Raw genomic sequence first — 26,219 nt, 5'->3', positions numbered from 1 at the left:
TGATGCCTGGGTTGTAGAGAATGTACCTAAAATCACCAGATAAGACTTATGCAAGATATTGATTTTTTTTGTATTGAATTTAATGTGGATAGATTTTGTCTGTAATATTTTAAATTTTGAAATTTTATTAATGTCCCGTTTAATCAGTTCGAAGCTGAATAAAAATTGTACAGTTTTTAAACATGTTCAACGGTTAGGATTATTTATGTACATTTTTTCTTTTCTTTTCAAAGTTGAATGGCTAGAGAAATTTTCCACTATGACCGAGTTAGCTTTATTTATATATAAAAAAAAACGGAGTTTATAAACATGATATGATTGGGCCCAACTGTTGTTTGAACAAAAGTTAATTTTAAAGGAAATAATACCTCAAGCTATTTGTTGAGACTTGAGATTACAATTAGATATTGTTTTGATTTCTTCCTTGATGCTCACCTTGGGCTCATATATCCCTTGATCTGAAAAACTGAGTCTCCTCCAGAACATATGGATTGAATCCAACGGGATGCAACCAACAACATATTTGGATAGCTCACAAGCACAAGGAAGATCGTGCGTCATTCTCATCACATAGCCACAACTGGAAGGATTGTTGCCAGCATAGTGAACACGCTCAAATTCAGCAGCAATCTGATTTAAAACATACCTTGAAACCATTCCAAGAAGACTCTTGTATAATGCTTTTTTGAATACATGTCCAACGACATGTGTACTTGTTTCAAATGATGCTCTAATTTCCGTGTGTTGTAGTGTCACCATGTTGTTCATGGCATCCCAGACATTGCATAAGTCTCCGAGGCTATTTTGTAACATTATTTTTAAGGCCCAGTGAGCATATTCAACTCTACATTTCAAATACACAAATAACAACAAACATATACAACAATAAAAATCCATCAATTCATCAATGTTAATTGAAATAAATGAACAATTTCATACATGTTTGTTGTTGTGTTCCCTAAGTGCATCACCATATTCGTCCACGCGGTAACAAATTTTTCCTTGTGTGGGATTATCCACGTATCCTTCACATAATCAACAAACATTGGTCAAGGTGAACAAACCATTTCAAACCTCTTCAGGTGCTCATCAAACTGCTGCTCCGAAGGACAATAAACAAGAGTTCCCCAGGCATTCATGACATATTCCCAAGCATTTCTTTGACCAATTAACGATTTACATTTGCCCTTCACGTTCTTGTTTATGTGAAAGGTACACAACAAATTTGAACACTCAGGAAATACAGTTTGCACTGCATTCATCAATGCTAGGTCTCTGTCAGTGACAATAACTACAGGGAGGACATCACATCTTAAAAATAGACCTCGGAAGCGTTATAAAGCCCAAACCACATTATTTAGACGTTCACCCTCCAAATATGCAAAACTGGCAAAGAATGTCATCCCAGTTGGTGTTATCCCAACAAAATCAAGCAGTGAGAGTCTGTACCTATTTGTTTTGTAGGTATTGTCTATCAAAAACACAAAATTACATGCGTTTACTAATTTCACTGCATCAGGGTGACACCAAAAGATATCACAAACCACGTCCTCATCCTTTAATTTGTGCCAATGAATATATTGTTCCCGTTCAAGAAGCTTCATTAGGTGTTGCATTTTAGTATCACTTCCTCTTATGGAAGAACGGTATGCACTTATTGCATTGTATATTTGTTTGATGGTCGTACAACTATTGGCATTGTGCTCCTTCAGAGTCAGCAGAATGTTTTTTGGTTTGACCATTGACTTCGTCATATCAGCAATAAGTGTCTTTTCAGCTTTACTCAATCGCCCGACATATGGATGTCCAACTAATGACTTGGCCAATTCATGATTATGAATCACACAAATCAACTTCACCGTCCAACCTTGTCCCCCAACCACTGGCTTGCCACGAAACTTGAAGGGACACCCACATTTCCTAGTCCCAGTGTCTCTTCTAACGAATTCTTTATTCCTACATTTATACTCGTCACTCCTTTCACACCCAATTAACACAAACAAAGTCCTTCCTTTATTACCTGTGTTTGTGTCAGACCTTACAATCATCGCCACAAATCCATTTTCATAAGCAACGGATCGAGCCCATCGCAGAACATCCTCTCGACTATCAAACACCTACAAACCAATCCACATAATTTCAGCTTCCTACGACATATTCATTTTATTAAATCATTCACAGTCATGAACATTGAGGGCGAGCCTTGGTGCAGCGGTAAAGTTGTGCCTTGGTGACTTGTTGGTCATGGGTTCGAATCCGGAAACAGCCTCTTTGCATATGCAAGGGTAAGGCTGCGTACAACATCCCTCCCCCATACCTTCGCATAGCGAAGAGCCTCTGGGCAATGGGGTACGAAGTTTTTTTGAGGGCGAGCCCTGGTGCAGCGGTAAAAGTTGTGCCTTGGTGACTTGTTGGTCATGGGTTCGAATCCGGAAACAGCCTCTTTGCATATGCAAGGGTAAGGCTGCGTACAACATCCCTCCCCCATACCTTCGCATAGCGAAGAGCCTCTGGGCAATGGGGTACGAAGTTGAAGTTGAAGTTGTATTCACAGTCATGAACATTATTACCTGAGAAGTATTGAACGCATCTGAACAATTAACATGTGGTTCATTCACACCACATTCTTCTTCATTTTCATAATCCATATCCATTTCCTCATGCATTATACCTTCATACATCCACTGATCCTCATCCATCTTAACAATAAATCAAAAATTTAAACACAAACATAGAAAAACCCTATTCAAATAAAAATACACAAACTAACATAGTAATAATTTAAAAACAAATACACAAATAACATAGTAAAAAGCCAAAACCCTATTTCATTCTACACGTATAAATAATTCAAATACAAAATGCAATACAAACAAAGTAATAGATTAAAAACAAAATTAAACTTTACAATTTCAAAAAATAGAGTCTTGCGGATCAAGTTGATCTGTGTTTCATTGTTGCGGATCAAGTTGATCCGCGAGTATTTTGCGGATCAATTTGATCCGTGAGTCTTTCACGGATCAAATTGATCCGCAAAATACTCACGGATCAACTTGATCCGCAACTATCAACTTGATCCGCAACAATGAAATTTAACTGCGGATAGTTGATCCGTAAACTTCTTACGGATCAACTTGATCCGTCCGAATTGCCGTACACCAGAACAGAACGCACCCAACATTGCATACCTCGTATGTCGTCGTCGACCACCGCAACACCTTCACCTTCACCTTCACGGAACCTAACCGTTCACCGAACCAAACCGATGGCAACAAAACGAAACAACTACGACGAAGAAACATTGTGCACGGAGGAGAGAAAACAACGGAAGAATGCGCAAATGAAGCATTATGCCGTTTAAAAATGCCTAGTGCAAAGCACTGTTCATGGCGACACTGTTCATGGACAAGACGGAATGAAGAGCAGCAAAGGAAGGGGTAGTTTCGGCATTTATAAAATTTGCTGGGTGCACCTAGCAAGTCCCTCATAAAAAACGTGGGAATTGATTTCTTTTTTTTTTAATTAAAATTAGATTTAAGTGCTAAGGTGGCATGTGTTGTACGATTCATAGTACGCCTATCATTTCTCTAATCAGAATCACTTCTTGTTTGGATAAATTTATTGAAAATCCATTTTTAAATGTCAGATAACAATGTATAAGCACTTAAATTGGGTGCATCATGTTGGCAGCCTTTTTTCTAGAGGACCAAATATGAAGATAAAAATAAATATTAAAGTAGTATATAAAATTCAACTAATAATTAAAAAATGATAATGATTAATATATAAGTATAAATGGAAAGTAATAGAGAGCATCTCGTTAAGGATATAATGAAAAAAGGAAAGCATAATGAAAAATGGCACTGGCTAAGGTAGGAGAGAGGACTAGTTACTTTATTATGGGTTTTTCCCTCTTAATTTTTGGGCAAGCCTACACTCCGTCCATGGTGTATCAAGAATGCAAGTTGAAAGGACTATTATGGGGATAGGTTGTCCTGTTACTATCTTACCAGTTACCACTCAAATCCTATTAAATAAAGCAATTGAAGGAACACGCTTTAAATCAAGATTCAAGCAACATAAGCTCAAAAGCTAGCGCACATGTGAACTAAAATATTGCAAGTTTCAAAGTTTTGTTTGTTTTTTTTTTCTTATTGCGTGCTGAATCAAAATTAACAAACAATCATTATCTGCAGTTATAGTCTTTCAAATAATATAGCTGATCAGAAATTCTAAAGACTAGGATTGTCCAATCAAAATTAATCATAAGAGTATAAATTGAAGGATGCAGTTATAGTCTTTCAAATAATATAGCTGATCAGAAATTCTAAAGACTAGGATTGTCCAATCAAAATTAATCATAAGAGTATAAATTGAAGGATAGGAACATTAACATATGGTACCAAAAATTCCCAGACCCAACAAATATACGAGACAAGGAATAAATATCAGACATTATGGGTACCCAGTACTTGGTGATTGCCACTGGACACCAACCAAAACTTCGACTCTGCAATTGCGACACCTCAAAAACATGGACAAGAAAGAAAGAAAGAACCGTTTCATTATAAAATGGCTTATTGTTGTTGCTAAGGCTGCCTCTGTTGTTTGTTGATCAGATCTATTAGGTAGTAAGATGAAGATTTCATAGAGGGAAAAATAGCCGCAAAATTCTGTATTATTTTCATTCAGTCTCTTAAGAACTTCAAAGCCAAAATCTGTACTTATCAAAGAGGCCTAAACAAGGGGTGTCTCCATCTCTCAGGCTTCATCCTCCAGTTACTTTCACTGTTTCTTGGCTTCAACAATCGGTCTATTTCAATTCCTGATTGAAGGCAAGATTGCAGCCTCTTCAAATGTCCACAGCATTGCTTGTGATCGAAGCAATCACTGTCGCTAATATTATTGCCTTCTGAATGTGTGTATCTTTCATATGGTGACTGCCACTTGGCTTGCAGATATGCTAAAGATCTCCATGGAGGAAGTGGCATAGAATTCTGTTTCAAAGAAGATCTAGTAGCTTCTTCCATTATTCCAAGAAATTGTTTCAGCCTTGTAAAGGAACCCACGTAGACAACTGGAAGTGAATTCAGTATCCTATCATAAGAATCAACAGCTCTAGCTATTTCAAAGTGGCTTCGGAAATCAATATCAACAATCAACCGCTCCGAGCTTCCAGAATTATTGTCGATGATAATATCAATATATTCATGATCACCTGTGCCACAAGTTTCAACAAGCAAACATCAGCTGAGATACAAGCATAAGCAAAAACAAGTGCATATTGAGCCAGTGGAATCCTGGAACAACAGCACACATAATAATAATATATAAAAGAGTATGGCATTTATTATTTAACATGGTAAAATGCACTGGATGCAGACAATAAATGAAGTTTCATATTTACCACCCCAAGCAAACCAATGGTGGCAGCTTAATGATGGGTATAGCAGAATTGTAATTTTGGTCAATATATATATACTATGGCATACCTCCAGGGACCTTGCCACTACCCTGCCATTTAGATGCACAAACACCAGCATCATAACCAGAAAGTCTCATCAACTTCACAAGATAAAACCTGATACAGCTAGCATAACATGGACCAGAATTCATAACTTGAAGGTTGGTCTCATTCATTGACCGTATGAGGGAATGAACAACTGAAAGCAAGTCACTTTCATGTTGAGCCACTGACAGTTTACAGATCTGTGTCATGAGACATAAAAGAGAGTCGTTAGTCAGGGAAGTTGTTAAAATATCTGTTGATGTAGAAGAGAGAATAGAATAATTTAAAGAATAAGGATGCTTTATTCAAGAGAATAAATAGGATCTGCATATTATCCGTATGTATAGAGTATAGATTCTTGATAGACTTTGCGGAAACTATTCCCTAGACTACTTGGTGAGGAAGGAATTTTGTACAAACTCAGACTTTGAATGGATCGCATTTCATCCTAACTCTCAGAAGACCAAGCATGAATAGACGTAGGCAGGGCATAAGATGCAACTTCCTAGACTAATACCCGTGAACACTAAATACATTGAAACATGAGATACCTGAACATACTATTTCCTAAGTACATTAAATGTCATTATTTTCAACAATATCTTTTATCCAAAGTAAATTATTAGTAGGGAAGCATTCACTGATACAGTAAAATCATAAAAAGGCAATTCTATTACTTTGAGGTAGATTTTCTGTTTTTTCTTCATTTTGTTTCCCTGTAAGAATCCAATATGGCAATGTGACGAGTTTAAATACTTGAGAAAGGAGTAGTAACTGCTTCCATCCATACCCCTAGAAAATAGGAGATTACATGTTGCAATTTCTCGATCAGACTCAAAATTTCAAATGAAAATAAGGGATTCAAAATGTATGTGTTAAGACTCAACCCCTAGTGGTTTAGGGTGTTTGTCTTAGCTGGTTTATGCTTTCTGAGGCATGTTGAACACGAATCTTGAACGTGAATCCTTATCTCATGTCAGATTCACGTTCAACATGGTTCAATAATAATAATACAAAATGCTCATAGAAAGCTTTGAAAGAGTCTATGAAAGTAACCTATGTGAAAGAGCCCATGAAAGTATTCTATTCCTATAAGCTCTTTTTAGCATTTTTCATAAATTCCATAGTTAAGCTTATGTGTAAGCTCTCATGATCAAAATCAAAAGCTTATTAAATAAGTGATGCTTAATCAAACTATATAGACAACCACGCCCCCTAATGCACGCAAACAAAATCCTTGGTGCTTGCTAGATATCGAAATTCAAATACACGGTAAAGAAAATAGTATAACTAAAGTCAAGGAGGAAAAGATTGCTATCAGTCAATAAAACAACTAAACCCTGGTTATTTACCAGTCATGATAGCGCCTGAGGAATTTTTATCACAACAATGAATGTGGAGATACTCCGATCAGAGACAAAAAACTTCCAGAGGAAATTGCTGGTAAGGAATCCATAAAAGGTTGGAATTTGGTACAACAAAATCTACCATATATTCTACATAGAAGTTGCCTTTGAAAGGGACCTAGTATCAATTGAGAGAAGACTTTTTCCAAGATGAAGTTATACCTTATAGGTGTGACCAAGAATTAAAAACAAAAACGTAAATAACATTATTACAAGCTCTATACTAGAGTATCTAAGAGCAGATACGGCTACTTTGGATTCTCCTTGGGAACCTCAAAATCATAGTTTGAGCAAAAATTACATTAAATTCTCCAAATGGAAATCCAACCATGATTTAAAAAATAAAAAATAAAGCTAGTTTCCATTTCAATTCCTGCCCCCAACACAAACAAAATCATTTTTTTATAGAATCAAATCACAATTGCAATGAACAATTCAACAATTTACCTGAATCCTCTCGGCGAGTTGAGCGAAATCAGAATGACCAGAATCGCTATCACTGCTACACCAAGACTCTGCGCCACTACTTCCATTCTCTAAAAAATCGCTAACCATGAGGGCCAAATCATGTTCGCTCTCGTGGCTGAAACCGCCACCAATCTCGCCACCGCCGCCAACTCTGACCCACAAATCGCCGCCGGTGGCCACGCAAACCCTACAATCCATACCTTCTCCGTCAACGACGTCGTTACGACCACCCCAAGTCCCCAGCTTCTCTCACACCAAACTACACCGTTTCTAACAACAGCAGAATCGAAATTCCTTGTACACCCGCGGTTCCCTCTGCCTCGAATTCAACAACCCAATTGAACACGCAGTTCAATTCGCCAAAACGGATAAGAAATTTCAATTTTTTGGTTTTTTTTTCTCTGTTTTGTTCGCCAACAAATTTTAATAAAAACGATGCAAAAAACTGAACTTTATGTTTCCGTGTTCTGACGTGAATTCAGTCGCGAGAATTTTTGAAGAATTGAAAAGGTAAAAAGAATGCGAAATAATAACAAAAACTAAAAGAAAAAAAAAATGGCCTTTCGATCTAGAGGGTTGAAGAAGGTCGATTGGCAAATGAAAAAATGATTCCTTTGCAAATGAAAACCCAAAAGATTGGAAGGCGAGTTTGTCGGAGAAAGAAGACAATATAAAAGGCTCATGTGAGTGTAATGACCAATTTGTCCCTCTCGATGACTTGGGAAGGAGGTTAACTTTTTCTTTCTTGTTTATGTGACGATCAAATTAATAAAAAAGAAGTGGTTATAAATAAATAAGTAAATAAATTGATAAATTTTAAAAATGAGTTGAATTATTATAAACGATCAAATTAATCTTTTTTTTAATATTTAACACAACTGTGTCTAAGATTTGAAATCACTAATTAAGCAATGATAATGTGTAATTCTTGTATTTCGTAATTTGTTTTTATGTATCTTTACATATTGATTATTTTTTTTTTGTAACGGACATATTTGTTATTAGAATGTAATTGCATAAATAAATAAAGCCAATCGATGCATTTAGCTGGATGAGTTTCATTTTATGGAAACCTACAAATCACGCGTTTCAAGTACACCATTTTATTTTATTTTTTTGTTTCTGTCAAAGCAAAAGTCATCATTATAGTTCAAGCCTCAAACAATTGACTTTGTCAATTTTTAGTAACTAAAATATAATGAAGAAAAAAACACATGATTGGATTTAATTATACAATCATGTAAAGAAAACATATAAATGTTTTTAAAATACTGAAGGACAGCACCCAAAGATCAACTAGGTCTGCCCAGCCAATTTCCATGCATATTATCTTTATGTATATTTATGTTAAAGGATGCAAGCTTACATTTTGTAGTGAGGCGTTGGAGCCACTCACCAAAAAACTCGTCAGAGACATTTAATTATGATAGGATTGAATATGTTGATAAAAGCTTTCCTCTACGTACCAAATTAAATTCCCCAACAGCTACGACGATGATTTAGATTCGTTTTTGTGGCATTAAAAATCAAATATATAAACTAAGATACGTAATCCAGCCGCGGCAAAACCCACCTTCACGGGCGAATATAAAGTTATAAATTCTCCTGCTAGATTATAATATAAGTTTTGTTTTAAAAAAATGTTAAGTGTTAAAATTAAATGCAAAAATCTGAACATGGTTATTATAGTAATTGCAGAATAGGATGACTTTCGTGGAAACCAAGTCACTATAAATTAAATTTATTGAAATTGAAAGGTTTGAAGATGGAAACATACTGAAAGTGAGAGAAAGCAAATTTGATTGATCATTTGGATGAGATGAGGCCGACCGTGACCGGAATGGCACTATGAGATGAAGACTCCCCGAATTACAGGTTTTTATTTTTGGTTTTGGGTCACGGGTGTATTTAAATTCGTTAGGCCAAATATTAATTTTGTTTGTAAATTTTGCGTTTAATAAAAGTTGAATACGATTTTCATGCTAAAATATATTGTTATATGAATTCTTTTAGATTTATTTTATGCTTTTATTATTATCAAATAATTGGCTTCCATGAAAACGAAATAATAATAATAATAATAATAATAATAATAATAATAATAATAATAATAATATCCATTGTAAATTTCCAGTTATTAGATTTGGAATCCATTGTAAATTTCCAGTTGTCAAGTCATTGCCATAAATTTAATATTGTTTTTTTCCGACGGATGTGCAACAAAAGAGATATAAAAATTGTAGTTCATTCTCGAAGTTACGTTACACAGAAAATATTTCTTTGATAAGTATATTTTAAAATTTTATTTCTATGCCCTCCTTACCGCAGGAGTAAAAAAAAAAAAAAAAAAAAAAAAAGAAGAGAGAGAGAATATATTCAGACCAAAATCATTACAGTAAAAGGTAAGAGAGAACGTACAAGACGATAACTGGAAAAGCAACCATGAGAAACATGCATAAATTAAGAAGTCAGTAGCCGTCATGACCAAGATTTGTTTTTGGAGAAGCTTATCAAATTTACTTATAGGGAATTTCCCATACTTTGCAGACATCCTAATGCTTGAAAATATATAAGAACATTATTTTGATTAAAAAAATGTGTATACTAATTTTCAAATGCTATTGTATTTAACATATTAATCTATAAAGATAAAGATAGTGAATATAATTGTTATTTATTTTCAGATAAAGTGATTTATAGGTTTTTAAATAAAATTATTTATTATTATATTAAATACAATTTAGTACTCATAACAGGTATCAAATTTTAGTCAGCCCCCTCTCCCCTTTGGATTTTCACCATTATTTTAGTGAAGCTTTATGGACCCCTGACAATCTCAATTTTAAAATGAAAATAGTGTTGAACCTCAATTTTAAAATAAAAATCGCGTTGATAGTGTTTATGAATACTAGTCGGTCATTGATAAATTTGCTCTTGGAAAATCTCACTTATTTCATAGATATATATATCAATCAGACAAATTAATTTTGAAAGGATGATTATTAGCATAGAAATATATTACAGTGAAAATTATTTATAAATACTACTACAAAATATAGATTTAACATCACTAACTTAACATTGATTTTTGATAAAATCGATGTTAACAAAAATACGGTGACATAATAATAAATAACGTGACTTTCTTAACATCGATGATCCAAATAATCGATGTTAGCATAGTAGGTTAATATCGATTTTTAAAAAATCGTTGTTAACATCATTTCCTTAACATCGGTTTGCCCAAAAACCCGATATTGGTAAATGATAAGTTAACATCAATTTTTAAAAAAATCGATGTTAATGTTAACATCACTTCCTTAACATCGGTTTGTCAAAAAAACCGATGTTGGTAAATGATAAGTTAACATCAGTTTTTTTAAAAGAACCGATGTTAACGTTAACAACCCTTTGTTAACATCGATTTTTGGAGAAAATCAATGTTAATGAACTCGATTTTTTAAAATCTTATTGGATCCATACCCTAAGTCAGTCACGTCTGTAACGTATCTTTGACCCAGTTGTAGCTCTAGTGTCGCCTGCATAGGTGTTCCTTTCCATGTCGCGACTCTTTCTCACTCCCACTCGCAGCCAGCTCGTTGCCATTGTCGTTGTTGGTGTCGAGGTAAGCTTCATGTGGTTGCTCTCACTTTTTTTTGTTGGGCTTTTGAAGTTAGCGACATGTATGGTAGGGTAAGGAAGAGACAAGACTATATATAGTGACCAAACAAATAACCCCTTGCAAGGCCTTCGGCTATTGCACCCTGTGTGCTACTATATTGTCCAATGTCAGTGTTTGTGACTTTATGTCCTAAGACTAAAGGGTGTTGTTTGTTTGATAGCATTATGGGGAATGATACCTCCATTGATATATTATGGGTGTTGTTGATGAGAGATTGATTAATGAGTCTGATGTGGATGAAATAACAAGTGTAGGGTTGCACAAGTAATAAAAGTTGTTCAGCTTGAAGCGCCATTTTCTATGTTTCCGCTTGATATGCATAATGCTTCTCATTCTTTACTAGTTGGTTTGGAAAACTTTTTAGAAGTAGTACCTAATTTAAGTTGAATATTGGCACGAAGAAACTACAAGTGCATGTTGTTTTACTAATATTTAACTACTTGTGTAGGAGTTGATATTGTGTATAGTTGAAACTCCTTTTACTCTACCATAAGATGCATACTTGTTAAGGACTTATTGTGTCTTCGAAGCCCTTCCTTTGAAGCCCTTCTCACCATTTTGAAAGATGAAACCAGGTTTCAATTAATCTCTAAAATTTGAACTATTAAATTCTTAATTGTGCTTCTATTGTGACACAGTAGTTGATAATTGATTATGGTTTTGTAGTATCTGTGTTATATAATTGAACTATTAAATTCTTGATTGTTCTATATACAGAGATTGACTTGTAGTTGCAATATATATAATTGTTGTTGTGGGCTCAACTTGGATTGCTTGTGAGCTGATTCACTTATTGTGCAATCTGACTGTGGGTGTAGCTTTCAATAATCTCAAACAATTTTTGTTTGCCTAAAGTTAAAAACTTTGAGGCCTTGTTTTCGTTAAGCGACCCGGTTCTTTGCCTAAGATTAAAAACTTTGAAGGCTTGTGTTCATTAAGCTTCCATCTGTTTTTGAAGTTGTGACTGACAAGAAACCAGTTAAGGACAAGCCAATTATGGATAGTGGAAGCAAGTCTAGGGGAAGTGGCAAGGTTAGTGTAGTTCTTTTCTAGTGATAATTGTTTGTAATTTCCATTAAATTTAAACCAATAGTGAAGAGTGTGTTGCCAGAACTGTTGTTGTTTTTTGGGCTAATGCAGTATGGATGAGTTTGTGGGTTTGGTTTGATAGTGCTTGTGCATAATGAAAATATCATATAAAAAATCATGAAAGTCAACATATCAATGTTATATGATTTTTTTAACAAACAAAAGCACATGCAATTTTTAGAAGTATGTCCTAACTAGCCTATTGTGTAAGGTGAGAACAGCGAATGCTGACCACTGACTAGAATACCAAAAAGTCCATCCATAAACCAACCCTGGTCAGTAAACATGAGTGTTCATCCTAGACCTTTTACTCAGCCTCAATCAGTACCACCTAGCAACTATCCAGTCATTAGGAGTACCTTTCATGCCAATCACTTTACATATTTGAACCCAACAATATCTAAGTTTGGTTCCAGTGTTGTTTGGCCTAGTTGTCATCCTGTAGAATTGGTTCAAATGGCAGCTCAAGCAGTAGTGAAACTAACATCGATGGTGAGAAAACCCTTAGCATTTTGATTCTGGGAAGAAGAAATGTAAAGCATTCTCTGAGAATGCCAATAAGTTTGCTTACTCGACCTAATGACTCACAATCATTTAAGGTTATTTATAATCATGTGGTTAGAGGAAGTCATGCTACCAAGTCTATGAATTTGTCTTCTAGTAAAGACTGTACAACTATTGCATAGTCCACAATTATTTGTTGTTACTTATGAAATGTTGCTAAATAATTGTGAGAAAAAACTGTACAACTATCTAGTATTTATGTTATTAACTGTTGACTTGTTTTTACAGAGTTATCTTGGAGTAGAAATTTCAAGTGCATTGGCTACTCCTCAAAGATTTCACTTAGTAAGTGATATATATAAGTTAATATATGTTGCTGTCATTGTTGGTTTGCGATAGAAACCTAGTATCCAATCACAAAGAATAGGGAAAAATTTCTTGAATGAATACAGCTAAAATTTTGCATAACTGAAGGCATGCACCTCACAATGCTCATATGCCCTTAGTAAATAAGTCCCAAGTAACCTACAATTATAATTTTACTTGGTTGTGATTTACTATACTGCTGTATTTCAGAATTTGTGATTTTATAAAGCTCTATTTAAATCACTTTGAAAAACTAACCACATTTCTTGCAAGAGGTATCACTACACTTTAGGATTCATTTTTTTTTCTTGAGTAGGATTCAATTAATAGCATATACAGACCTGCAATATAAGAAAGCATGTAACAACTTGCCTAATTCTAAAGCTCTTGCTATGCCACATTCTTTGACCAAACTAAGCATCGTAATTTCATTTGGAAACATACCTTTTCCTGGAATTTTGACAAACAATCTCACATTTTTCATTTCTAATTATTGCAATGAATATAGGTTGCAATCATAGCAGTCCAAGAAATGATACTAGCCTTAGACAAGCCATCAAAAACCCTTCTTGCATAAGCTAAAATTTCACATTTAACATATATATCAATCAAAGCAGTACATAGAGGAACTCCTGATTTTCCACACTTTCCATTTCTCATTACATAAGCATGCATGGCTTTCCCCAATTTCAAATTAGCAAGTTCTGCCAAAACATGTGTGATGCTTATCATTCCAATTTCACTAGGCTTCAGTCTCATAACATGCATATCTCTCAAAAGGTCTAATGCTTCATCAAGCAACCCACTCCTATCATAGCTCCTAATGATAGTGCTCTAAGAAACAACATCCTTGTTCTCAATCTTATCAAATAATAAGCATGCCAATGCCAAGCTTCCTACCTCACTGTAAATCATGATTAAAGCATTACACACAAAAACATCCCCATGAAATCCATTTTTCACCACAAAACCATGCACTTCTTGTCAAGTATTGATAAATCCTAATTTGTCAAGTAACCATAAAGCCTAATTTGTCCAACACCACTAAACCCTAATTAGTCAACTAATCATAAATCCTAATTCGTCAAATAATCATAAACCCTAATTGGTCAAGTAACACTAAACCATAATTACTCAACCATACATAAACCCTAATAAGCCAAATACATGTAAACCCTAATTTGTCAAGTAACCCTAAACACTAATATGTCAAATACACATAAACCCTAATTAGTCATGTAACACTAAACCCTAATTTGTCCAATAACACTAAACCCTAATTGATCAAGTACCATTAAACCCTAATTAGTCAAGTACCCATAAATCATATTTATTCAAATACCCATAAACTCGAATTTCTCAAGTAACCATAAATCCTAATTTGTCAAGTACACATAAATTCCAATTAGTAACAATAAACCCTAATTTTCCATATAACCATAAACCCTTATTGGTTAAGTTACACTGAACCCTAATTAGTCAAGTACCAATAAACCCTTATTAGTTAAATACATATAAATCCTAATTATTTAAATACCCATAAACCCTAATTAGTCAAATAACCATAAACACTAATTTGTCAAATTATCTTACACCCTAATTGGTCAACTAACACTAAACCCCAATGCTTGAATATGTCTCACAACAATCTGTCAGGTTTTATCCCTCACTCCCTTAGTGAAATGTTTAGTTTGTCAACTATGAACCTCTCCTACAATAATTTGGAGGGTATGTTTCCTAAAAGTGGCATATTCAACTCTTGTTATCCCTTGGACTTGAGCAACAACAAATAATTCCTTCGTGGATTGTCTCTTGTTACTGCATAAGATACTGTACTCACACAACTCATGGACTAGAAACTTCATTCTACATATGAAACAAAGTGTTTTAATTCATGTAACTTCATATTATTGTCCTTTTTATTGCTCTATTGGTCTTACAAAGCCAATTAGACATTGAGACCTCGACAACAATTCACAAGAAATGGACAGCATATTTTGTAAAAGTTAAGAACATTCGATCTAGAAATCTTTAGATGACATAGGAAGAATCACTGTGATGTATTCGATGTTTACTATAATTATTATATTCAACTTTGTACAATTATTGACAATTATTTAAGAATAAATATATATTTTTGTTTATTTCATTTTATGTACACCAAATCCTATTGGGCAATGCATTGTAATTATAATTGTTGTGAACGCCCATAAGATCAGAATGCCCATAGGATCAGTGATTATTTGTGTGACCAAGATGATTAATTTTGCAGGTTGTTGTCAAGTTGAGGATGCCGATAATGGTGATCATAGACCAATTCACATCAACAAATACGAGTGACAACTACACTAATGCATGTTCATATGAAGGTTTCATTTTTAAATTTACTTTATTACCAATTTTTTTAGTAATTGATACTATTAATTATTTCTTAACATGTCATTGATGCGTCAAAATTACTAATCTCAATGGAGGATGAAGCTTTGTTTGAGCGCTTGAAAGTTCAGCAAGTTCCTCATTATTGGAAAGAGGTACATTTCTTTCTAAGTGATTCTAAGTTCACCAAATTACTATACACATAATGTGTTTTAAACTTTTCCAGCCACTACTATTTATTTTTTTTTTGCCAATATTTGGTTTATCTAGTTTGTCCCATGATCTCTGCCACTTAAATCACACATCTTTGGTATTGTGCAGTATGAGAAAAATCAGCGTGTCCTCATGACTTTCCAGGTATAGTATTAGTCTGGGTCCTTAACTTCAGTTCCCTCTAATATCAAGCCTGTGCCAATTGAATTATCCATGCTTAAGCATAAACTATGTCATCCACTATCATAATGTGCCATCAATCCATCATATTGTGTATTAATACACTTATTTTGTAATACTCACAATTCTTCACGAGTAATTAATTGTCTTCATGGCTATTATAACCTACATATTTTTGAACCTTGGGTACAGAAAAGAAGACTAGAATATGTGAAACCTGTGTTTAATATTGAACACATTGCAACATGTCCAGAAGAACACCCTGCAAAGGATCTTCACCAAGAATGGAACTCCAAATGTGAGTGCCATTAGGTAAAATTTCAAAGAGATGGTACTTTGACCTGTGAACAAGGGTATATTGGTTACATATTTAGGAGCACTACACTTTGTAGGCAATAATATAGAGAAATAGATGAAGATGGGAGCAGTGGTATATCAGCTTTTGAAGTGAAAGATCTTCTACTAAAAAACAAAGTAACTTAACAAATTTTGATGAGGGGAAAGAAATAAAAGAAATGTTCAAAGTTTTTGACCTGGATGGTCACAAGAAAATAAACATGGAGGAATTTGACAGTGGCTTCACAAAATGGCTTGACCAAACAAAGCATGCTTTAGAGAAACAATATTTTTCAAGGAAATCACTCAAAGACATTTATCAGGTACATAATAATACACCTTGTTTCTTGAATCTATTTCAATCAACATAAGTTATATCTATTACTAATTACGAGTATGTTAGAAATGTGATGGTAAATTCAACTTTTTTTCTTCTCCTTTTCTATATTCCATATTTGAATCTTCCAACTCTTTTTTCTTTTAAAACTTGTTTGGTGATAATAAATTTGGGAGGAACAAAAAGGCAAATTTCACGCAAGGTACCTTTACAAAACAAGTATTCACAATATTTAGTGAAATTGTGAAGAAAATGAAAGAATGCCTAGTAGGAACTTCATATTCACACCTTAATTGAAAACATTGACAGACTTTTGGACCATGGATTGAAAACAAAAGAAAAGAATGTGAAGGAAAGAAACAACTTATATTTGAAATCTTAAGGCATGCTCAGAGTGATGTGGTTGGTAGCCTTCTTATAGAAGATAGCAAACCTCATTAATATGCTATCACAGGGTCGATATTAAATTAATTGAACTGTTTTTCTTCCCTGTGCATAAGTACAATGCATTTTAATTAGATGTTAAATCCATTTCAAAACCATTTACTACTATTACTAGTTCAAGTCCATTTCAAAATCATCTACTAATGTTACTAGTTCCAAATGTAAATACAACATCATCAATTACTAGCCTTAGAGATTATATTGAAAACGTGTTAACTTCATGAAAATCGTAAAATAGTTGCAGTCACTATTCATTGTATAACTAAGAGCACAACAAATTCATACAAATTCTTCTATACTTTATCCACTTCCTAGTTCTCACTTGTCATAGCCACTATCATGACCAAGTTGATTGATAATTTTGATCGCAATACAGATAACTTCATTTCCTAGTCTGAGTTGAAAGAACTAATCGTGAATATCAAATTTGTTAAAGCATCAATGGAAGTGGATGAAGCAGTTGCTTTAGTCATTGAAGAACTTGGCATTGACAGAGACCGCACAATTAATGAGAAGGAATTTGTTGTTGGGTTTGAGAAATGGTTTAGCTCAACTTTAGCTCCTGCTTTTGTGTTAGATTATGAGTCACCTTTCATATGTTTTTAGTAAGTATATGTTCCGTTTTCATCTTTCAAAATTTTAAAATTATTAATTTTGTCTTCATTCTCAAGTGACTTTGAGCATTTGTTTGCCATAAAGTTAAGTGATCATTGTAGGTGATACATATTAGTGTACATGCCAACTGGTATCATTCATGTCAACATATGATATCTTCAAAAAATATTTTAGATTTAAAAAATAATAGTATTATTTTACAAACTAAAAGTGATAATTTCATTTTTTGGAAGGATGGAAATTAAAGAATTTTTTAGAGATCAAAACCAAAATTCACATATTTTACGAGGATGACGATTTCAGAATTTAGAAAAAAAATCATATTTAATTTGATCAAAGAATTATCTAACTTTAAGATTGTTCTGCTTCATCTTTTATTTGTCCAAATAGAGCAATGCCAACTTCACCACTCTTTCATTTGTGCATATATATAAGACTTGGGAAGAGGCTGACATCGTAGTGGAATAGAGGCAAAGCAATGCAGTTGATAAATCAATATGGGCATGGATTAAGGCCATAACATATGTTATGCTAGGAATTATTATTCTATCAATTTTGGCAGAGCTCCTAACAGTAAGTGTCCACAACTTCTCTAACAGTGCAGGACTCCATCCATTCTTCATGTCATTTATTCTAGCTCCCTTGGTCACAAACGCTAGAGAAGCAACTTAAGCAATCAAAGAAGCAAGTCATATGAAGCCTAGAACTACTTGGGAGACACCATTTCTGAGGTTATTAATCTCTTCTCCCTTCACCAACTCGGTTCCACAAACTCAATCCATATATAAAAAAATATCAGAAACACTTTTTGACGTATTCTTTTGAACGCACTTTCTTTTAAGGGTTTAGATTTATTTGAAATCATACAATCTAGTTTGAGGACCCAAATAATTCATGTTTGTCTTCCTTAGGTTCTGTTATCCCCTCCTCACTGTGGCTACATATCAATGCTTCACTTCCATGTTGATAATAGTATATACGTCTTCTTCCAACCACTGACTGACTGATCTTCTACCAAGATATGCACATCTTGGTATCTCCCTGTGCTTTTACTTTATCCTAAATATTGGCTCTCCATATATGTTTTTGTTTGCACTTCTTTCGTGAACTATTGCCATAATTATATAAATATGTACAGATATGTTGTGTTTTCTATAATAAAGGAAAATGCCTGCATTAATAGCTAATTAGAATATTCATCGCTATATTCTTAAAAATCCTTTGTGTCATTAGGGAACTCAACAAGCACATTTTGTGGATGCATATGAAAAGGGCCAATAGCTGAAAGTGGGAGCAGATTGCAATTACTACAAGGTACTTTTCTCATACTATAGTACAATTGTTACTGGTGCATATCATTAACTGGTAAACAAAAACACAGGCTGAAAGATACCCATTAGTGATTACTTAGGTTTCTATTAGTGAGGGAGTTAGTTTGGTTAGTTGGAGAGGCTCAAACTCGTTGTAGAGTCACTTATAAAGTGGGGAGAGGTATAGTGTCTCGTGAATATCCCGAGATATCATTCATTTTGTATCTTCTAACCCTAGCCTAATGATGCTACCACATTGGCACAACAACTGGGATTTAGGTTCATCAATAAAAAAAAATCAGTTTCCTTTAGATTCTGAACCAGTTGTACAAGACATTTCCCCTTACCATTTAAAGTTGTTGTGTCAATCCATTTCTTCCGTGTTAATAGTTTTGACATTTCCCTTTACTGAAAATTTACTGCCTAGAGAATGTAGCGAGTCACACAACTCACAATCTCTTTTGTCAAGTTTTTGGTTTGGTCCATTTTGCATGATAGGCTTATTCTATTTTCCTTTGAGTGTAAGGGTAATAGTTGCTTTGAATCTTCATAACTATGGAAGTGGAAGAAATACATGGGGTAAACCAAAACCAGAATATTTGGAAAAGGTATGTTGCCTAAGATAATACCTCATTAATGTGATATCAAAGCTGAAAGCACTCGATCACGTGTTCCTTTTATTTATAAAAAACTATAGGGATTGAATAGCTGAAACTATAAGCTAACTCACTTCATGAAATTGTTAGTGTTATTCAAAATTGAATATGATTGACTTAATAGACTTATTGGTGTACTTCAAGAGGGGCTTTGTTGAAGCTCATATTGCGAATGGGCTTTTGGAAGTATTTGTAACCATCAATATGTGTTTGTAAGAACGAGTTGGGTTGCTCCTTTTCCAACATCATTTAAAATAATTAATATTGTTACTATTTTTTAACTAATCTTAAAACAACCAACATCAAGGGTCTTACTATTTCAAACAAACAAAGAATGTTTATTTTTTTTAACTTCTTGTGATAATATAGATATATGTATTTGATTAATGTTGTGGTACCTGCTCATGTCTTCTTGTTGAGATAAGACGAATCTCTTTTGGATCTCAAGATAGTTGGATTGTTTAAGTTCAAATGCAAAGAGCATTTGCATCCTATTTTACGATGGGTTTTAATTAAAAACCCGATGTAGCATTATAGCATTCAACGATAGGTTTTGTTTAAAACTCGTCATAGAATTATTAAAATCAAAGACTCATTTCCAGTAAAATCTGTCGTAGAATTGTTGAAATCAAAGACGAGTTTTAAAACTCGTCATAGAATTGTGAATTTAAAGGTGGTTTCTACCTTAAAACCCGTCTTTGATTTCAACAATTCTATGATGAGTTTTACTAAAAACCCGTCTTTGAATTTAACAATTCTACAATGGGGTTTTACTTAATAGGCGTCTTAAATTCTTGCATTCTAAGACTGTGTTAACCTTAAAAATCTTCTTTGAATGTTATAATCTAGTTTGGGTTTAATTTAAAAGCCGTCTTAGAATTTTCGTTATTTCTGAGTCGGTTACGATCGTCAAAGAAAAATCAATACTTTCCATGATGTTTCCTACAAAGACACTTGAAAACCATCGTATAAGTTTGATTTCCACCGTCCTAAAATGCCATTTCTGCAATAGTGATTTTGAAGGGTTGAGCTATTTATCATGAATTCCTCACTCACCTTTTGGCATTACTTACCAATAAAGTAATCATGCATTGCTCTTTATTATGATGCAATTATGCAAGAGGGCATACGCTACAGGGAACAAATATATGGTCAAAAGGGACAGTGATTAACTTGGAATATATATTTATTATGGTCATACTCAGCGGCTTTGGTTGATTGTGCCAAGGCTATATATAAAAGGCTGGAATATATTTGCTTGCTAGCAACCGAAGAATTAAATAAAGGTTTCTTTGCCTTGTCTTTTGTAATTGCCTGGTCCTCATCAACTAAATGGCCCCGATCAGATACGACTACCATTACAACATGAGATTCAACTACAGTACCCTTCTTATTGATGCTGCATTACTCTATAATCTAAGTGATATGCCAATAGCATTAAAGTGAAATTTCAATGATAGATGTGTCTTCTTCACTTTTTTGTGAGATATCTAAGATGATTAGGAAACAGGTGAACAACAGTCATCTAGCTTAAATCATAAAACTAGCTACATGAAGTGTGTGAGGTGCAAGGAATGTATGTGAATTATTGGTTTAGTTGTTCACATCAAGTTAGTAATGGTCTCAGATCAATTGCTTACTGTTTCTTCTGGAACTGTAGATCAATATTTACAATATTGTCAAATATAAATAACAATTTCATTCATTGTCCAAATTTAATATATGAAAATATTGTTATTTCAATTGAATCATTATATTTCCTTATTCTGATTTAGATTTTCCTTGGCCTCCGTTAATGAAAATATAACATGATACTGATTGGTACATTTTCACTACAACTTGAATCACAAGACCTTTATTTTATATTGTAATAGTATTGTTTAATTTTTAACATATATATATATATATATATATGCATTTATCAGAGAAGAGCTTTTATATTAGTTTTCGTTGGCAAATATGTGAAAGAAACACACTACAAATTGTTTTCAATGTACTTGACTACTTGTCTTTGTAGGATGTGTGGTATAATCAAGTCAATTATATTACGTAACCTTTTTCAATAATTTTGATCTTTTTCTATCTAAAATGATATATTTAACGTTATACTTTTCTGTCAGAATGAGTGCAAAGTTTGCATTGGTTTGTTTTAGAGAGGACTGTTTTTTGTTTTATAACTTATTAAAAATTTATTATTTCTATAATTTTTTCTTTTCCGGACATGCGCGTACTATTCAAAGTTATAGACCTCACGTACCAAACTAATTACCTCTAAGGTAAGGGCTTATTCCGTGGTATATGATCTTTATGAAAACATTGATGTTTTCATTTTTGTTAATTATTTTATTGGTATGAAATATTTATTAATTTTGTAAATAATTTATCTTTGTCTAAAAAATTACTTTTAATGAAATCTTCTTTTTTAATTACGTTTTTTATCAGAAGGTTTGAATCCAAAATTTTGGTGATGATTTGTTTTATTTTTTTACATTGATGCTTACTTGAAAATAAATAACCATTAGTTTTATTATTGGTTTCAATTTGGATTTTAAAAATCTTAGTAAGAAGACACTTTATTATAAGACTTAAGACATAAAAGTCATTTATATTATGCTAGAGAGAAATCTATATCTAATTTGCCGTTTCAACTTGGTTAAGATGGTTGAACGAGTGACAAAATTTAAACAAATTATAAATTTTGCTAGAGATCATAATTAAGTTGTTTGACATACTTACTTATTTTAAAAGAATTATACATGTATATTTTCATTGTATAAAATAAATTCAATAGTTGAGGTATGCAATTTACAAAGGTATATTAAAATAGCTTTCTGTAAATATATATATATATATATATATATATATATATATATATATATATATATATATATATATATATATATATATATATATATATATATATATATATAAATGAAAATTCTCTCTTGCGGCCCATTTTTAATCATCAATTAAGGTCTTTTGCAACCCTCTCTAGTCTATAACGCCGGAATATTGAATACTCGATCTTTTAAAATTTAACATGCATTATATGTTGAAAAAGGTAAAGTGAACATATTTTAAATGGGGGAAAAGTTAATCACGTCCTGAAAAAAAAAAAAAAAAAAAAAGACATTTTGGAGAGAAAGGAGAATAAGGCGCACGTAGGTAGCTGGGGAAAAAAGAAAGTGAAAGAGAGAGAAGGAGCCTTCTCGGATTCAACGGATAAAATAAGTGATTCCAAAATGTAGAATAAGTCCACTTGCAAACATTTTTGCAAAGTATCACAAGATGATAAAATCAACTTTATCACCACAAGTTTTGTATTACTAGAAGTCTAGAACAACAATGACTTTTTGTGTACAAACCTTATGAACGTGTAATGATCAATAATGATTTAAGAGAAAAAAATAAGACTTAAAAAACAAGTAAAATAACCGAGGAATCGATCATAATGACTTTTTTTATTTGTCATTTCACAAAAAAATATTTGTAAAATTAATTAATTAGAATTTTTCTTGACACAATTCGATATATAATAACTTTGACGCGAATCTGATATGTATGTGTGGTTTCTTTGTTCAATTCTCTATTTGCATTAAGTGTGTGTTTGAGATAGTTGCAAATTAAATTATTTTAATTATAATCGATTATACATATAATTGATTATTGTTTTAATCGATCATAATCAAAATTAATTTTTGTTTGGGTAAATTTGCTGAAAATGTTATTTTTTTAGGAGTAAAAAACCTATTTAAGGTAAGAGTAATATTTTTTGTACAGAAATTTGGAACAATATTCGTATCTTTTTTATTTTTATAAATTAAGTCATGAGAAGTAGAGATGAATATATAGCATATATGAAATATATCAAAATAGTAGTTATAGGTAAATTAGTTTTATCTAGAGGTTAATACATATAGCATGCAAATGTGCAAAATTTCCCACAAAAGTGAAATAAAAATCTGTCTTTTTTTTTTGTTCGCATAAAAGTTATATATTGTCTTATTCCAAAAGCAAGAAGACACAATATTCACCAATTGAAACAATCGTTGCTAATACAAGTCCCTTATAAATCCCTTTACCCTGACATGTTATCAATCATGTCTTCCACAGGCAATAAAGTTAAAATAAAAAATACTTAATTATGGTATAAGTGAAGTATTACACATTGACTTAACGAATGAGTTAGGAGTAACAGTGGTCCTTTGCGTTATTCGATTTGTCTGTGGTAGGCAGCAAGAATCAAATTCCTCTCAACACCTTTAAAAAATGATTTCTGCTATTTTAATACATTATACCTTCTAAAGTTTGATTGCACTCCAGCGTTTTTCAGTTTCCACGAAGTTTCAATAATTGACGCTAGCATGGCAATTCAGAGTTTTTGTCCCGAAGCACATTAACAAAAAGTAGAAAAAAAGAGTGAGTACATTCATTGACTCTTCTCCATCACACTTCGAACCACCAATTAAGTGTAAAGAAAAAAGCTGGTAGATATATCTGCAAGAACAAAGATTCTCGTAAGATAAGAAATACCATTACATGATGTAGGATTATATATAAGCCCTATTTGAATACAAATCATAAATGTTTTTGAGAATTTTTCTACTAAAAACATATAATTGTTTTAGTACAAAAACTCTCAACAGCAATACAAACCATATATATCCAAACAAGCTCATGATGATCAATTTTTATCTCTCACATTTTTTTATGTGTCATAATGTCACGTATAGATTGACCGAGATCTCGTGACATCAAGATCATGTAATAATTTCTGGTTCTCCGATGTTGCTTACATTACAGTGTATTACATGATGGAGCATGCATTTACGTTGTCTTCACTGAAAAGGGACATAAATTTCTCTTCTGTATCAGCAGATGGTGTAAATGTTTGGACATTTCGAACATAGCCACCGGGTGCCCTTTTGTCATAGATGCCGGAGGCATGAGGATATGTGACCACATGCTGTGCAACATAAGGCCAAAATTCAGCTCTTTTCTTCCCAGTTCTCTTTACCCTATTCAATACCTTGTTTGGATCAACACAACCATTCACTGTCACCCTGCTTTGCTTTCGGTTTATCTCCACAGATTTTACTCCTGCAACACATACATGCACGCATGTAAATCATTAACTTTCAAATAAAGTTTTGTTTAATATTGTATAATGTACATTTAATGTGTGGTTTTGATGTATATAGTAGTCAATTTCTTTTCCTTTTCAATTTTTGCCTGTTACAAATCACATATATCTCAAAAAGCTCAAGCTATAAAGTACTAGCTAAAAAGTTCTTTACGGAAGCATTAAGCATGCATATTGTACATGTGCACGGGCCTTGTACTGAAATTCAACAAGATGATAAGAATTAAATCCGAACCCCTTGATCATACTGATTATGATATATATCATGATATAAATTAACTATCCAAAAACTTAAAATTAATACCGAATAAAGACTTATAGATAATTTTATATATATTAAGTATCTAATATATATAGACATATAGGTATCTAGTAATAAAACTTGGATTAAAATTTAGAACCTTTGATTGTCGCCACTGCATTTCTAACTTTTCGTTCACAGCCATCACAGTCCATTTTGACTTTGATCTCAACTGTCTAAAACGAAGACCAACATGTGAGGAATGAATGAAGCTAATTAATAAGGATGGAAAACATAGCGTTAAAATAAAGTGTGGGGAAAGAAGAGAGCATAAAGGAAAATGGTGTTGTGGCATGTGGTAATTAGGTTAGGGGAGTGTCTACCTGCATTGTTTTGATCTTTTTGCTGGGAACCGTGCAAAAGTTGGAGATGATGTAGTTAAGTGCACCCATTTTAATTTCCTTTCCAAAAAGGAAAGAGAAGAGTGAGTGAGAGAGAAGACAGGCACAAATTATCAATCGTGAGGGCGTGGTGTTTGTTTAGGAAACTAAAGATTCACAGCTAGATAGAGAGAAAGTTGAACTTCCAAAGCAGTGTCTAGAACATTGTGTTAATATTATTATAAGAAGAAATAATTCAAGTGGACATATGTGCTCATAAAGTTAGATTAGTGGTTTATAAGAACATGTATGAAAGATATATGCTTTAAAATTGGTTTTGTGGTGCCATGTTTTATTGAAAAGAAGAAGAAAATAAAACAATTGTTTAAAATCTACGCAGAATTATAAAAAGTGATTTTGGGTTGCCTTTCTTTTCTGTCAATGAGTATGCCTTGCTTTCCAACATTCCATACATCGATTCAAAATTGTACGTTGTGATTTTAGGTAACATATACATCCTAAAAAAATATTTTTATTATACAAAATATTATTTTGATTTAAGGTAATGTGTACATCCTGAAATATTATTTATTGTATATAGTAAAATAATTTTCAAACTAAAATATTTGTTAAAAAGTCAAGTGTAAGTAGTTAGTTCCACATTGGTCAGGAAATAATTCAATAAATTAAGAATATATATAAAAAAAATGTTGTACATATAAACCTAATGTCAAGGTTTTAATTCTTCCGATCCTCGTGTTTTACTTCCTTCTATCACTCTCTCAAAGCATTTTTTTTTCTATTACAAAAGACACATTCTATGTATTTTGGGAGAACTCTAGGTATCCTTTAGCTGAGAATTATAGATTAATTTTTTTAAATACTGATATGCATTAAAGAAGTTAATATATCTCCCAACCTATCTTTAAGACACATTAATTCTATGTATGAGTGTATGACCACT

General features: G+C 32.8%; 2 protein-coding genes across 3 annotated transcripts; both read right to left on the bottom strand.

Annotated features, from left to right (window-relative positions):
- Nucleotides 1-4,245: 4,245 nt before the first annotated feature.
- LOC114385100 lies at nucleotides 4,246-8,034 on the bottom strand. Its single transcript, XM_028345077.1, has 3 exons — nucleotides 7,363-8,034; nucleotides 5,493-5,709; nucleotides 4,246-5,218 (listed from the first exon to the last, which is right to left on the bottom strand). The coding sequence occupies exons 1-3, from the start codon at nucleotides 7,579-7,581 to the stop codon at nucleotides 4,728-4,730; spliced, it is 927 nt and encodes a 308-aa protein (XP_028200878.1). The 5' UTR covers nucleotides 7,582-8,034; the 3' UTR covers nucleotides 4,246-4,727.
- A 15,440-nt stretch (nucleotides 8,035-23,474) lies between these two features.
- Nucleotides 23,475-25,541, bottom strand: LOC114385085 (heavy metal-associated isoprenylated plant protein 21-like). 2 transcript variants are annotated; one of them, XM_028345058.1, is made up of 4 exons: nucleotides 25,259-25,540; nucleotides 25,036-25,111; nucleotides 24,288-24,591; nucleotides 23,475-23,988 (listed from the first exon to the last, which is right to left on the bottom strand). In XM_028345058.1, exons 1-3 carry the CDS (start codon nucleotides 25,325-25,327, stop codon nucleotides 24,299-24,301), a joined length of 438 nt encoding a protein of 145 aa, XP_028200859.1. In that variant the 5' UTR covers nucleotides 25,328-25,540; the 3' UTR covers nucleotides 23,475-23,988; nucleotides 24,288-24,298. The 2 variants fall into 2 exon arrangements, with proteins under 2 accessions (XP_028200859.1, XP_028200868.1); XM_028345067.1 differs by lacking the exon at nucleotides 23,475-23,988 and having other exon boundaries at nucleotides 23,995-24,591; nucleotides 25,036-25,107; nucleotides 25,259-25,541.
- Nucleotides 25,542-26,219: the final 678 nt, after the last annotated feature.

Source organism: Glycine soja, chromosome 2, assembly GCF_004193775.1.
Source record: "Glycine soja cultivar W05 chromosome 2, ASM419377v2, whole genome shotgun sequence".
Lineage (NCBI taxonomy): Eukaryota > Viridiplantae > Streptophyta > Magnoliopsida > Fabales > Fabaceae > Glycine > Glycine soja.
Note: the sequence above shows the minus strand (reverse complement) of the source record. Positions and strands in the feature narration are given on the sequence as shown.

Excerpts from the sequence above, each read along its gene's own strand:
- LOC114385100 (XM_028345077.1), bottom strand. The coding sequence starts at position 7,581 with ATGGATTGTAGGGTTTGCGTGGCCACCGGCGGCGATTTGTGGGTCAGA. Across the intron at positions 5,710-7,362 it reads AACTCGCCGAGAGGATTCAG|ATCTGTAAACTGTCAGTGGC; the intron begins GTAAATTGTTGA and ends CTCATGACACAG. Across the intron at positions 5,219-5,492 it reads TAGTGGCAAGGTCCCTGGAG|GTGATCATGAATATATTGAT; the intron begins GTATGCCATAGT and ends CTTGTGGCACAG.
- LOC114385085 (XM_028345058.1), bottom strand. The coding sequence starts at position 25,327 with ATGGGTGCACTTAACTACATCATCTCCAACTTTTGCACGGTTCCCAGC. Across the intron at positions 25,112-25,258 it reads AAAAGATCAAAACAATGCAG|ACAGTTGAGATCAAAGTCAA; the intron begins GTAGACACTCCC and ends TCTTCGTTTTAG. Across the intron at positions 24,592-25,035 it reads TGCAGTGGCGACAATCAAAG|GAGTAAAATCTGTGGAGATA; the intron begins GTTCTAAATTTT and ends TATGTGTTGCAG.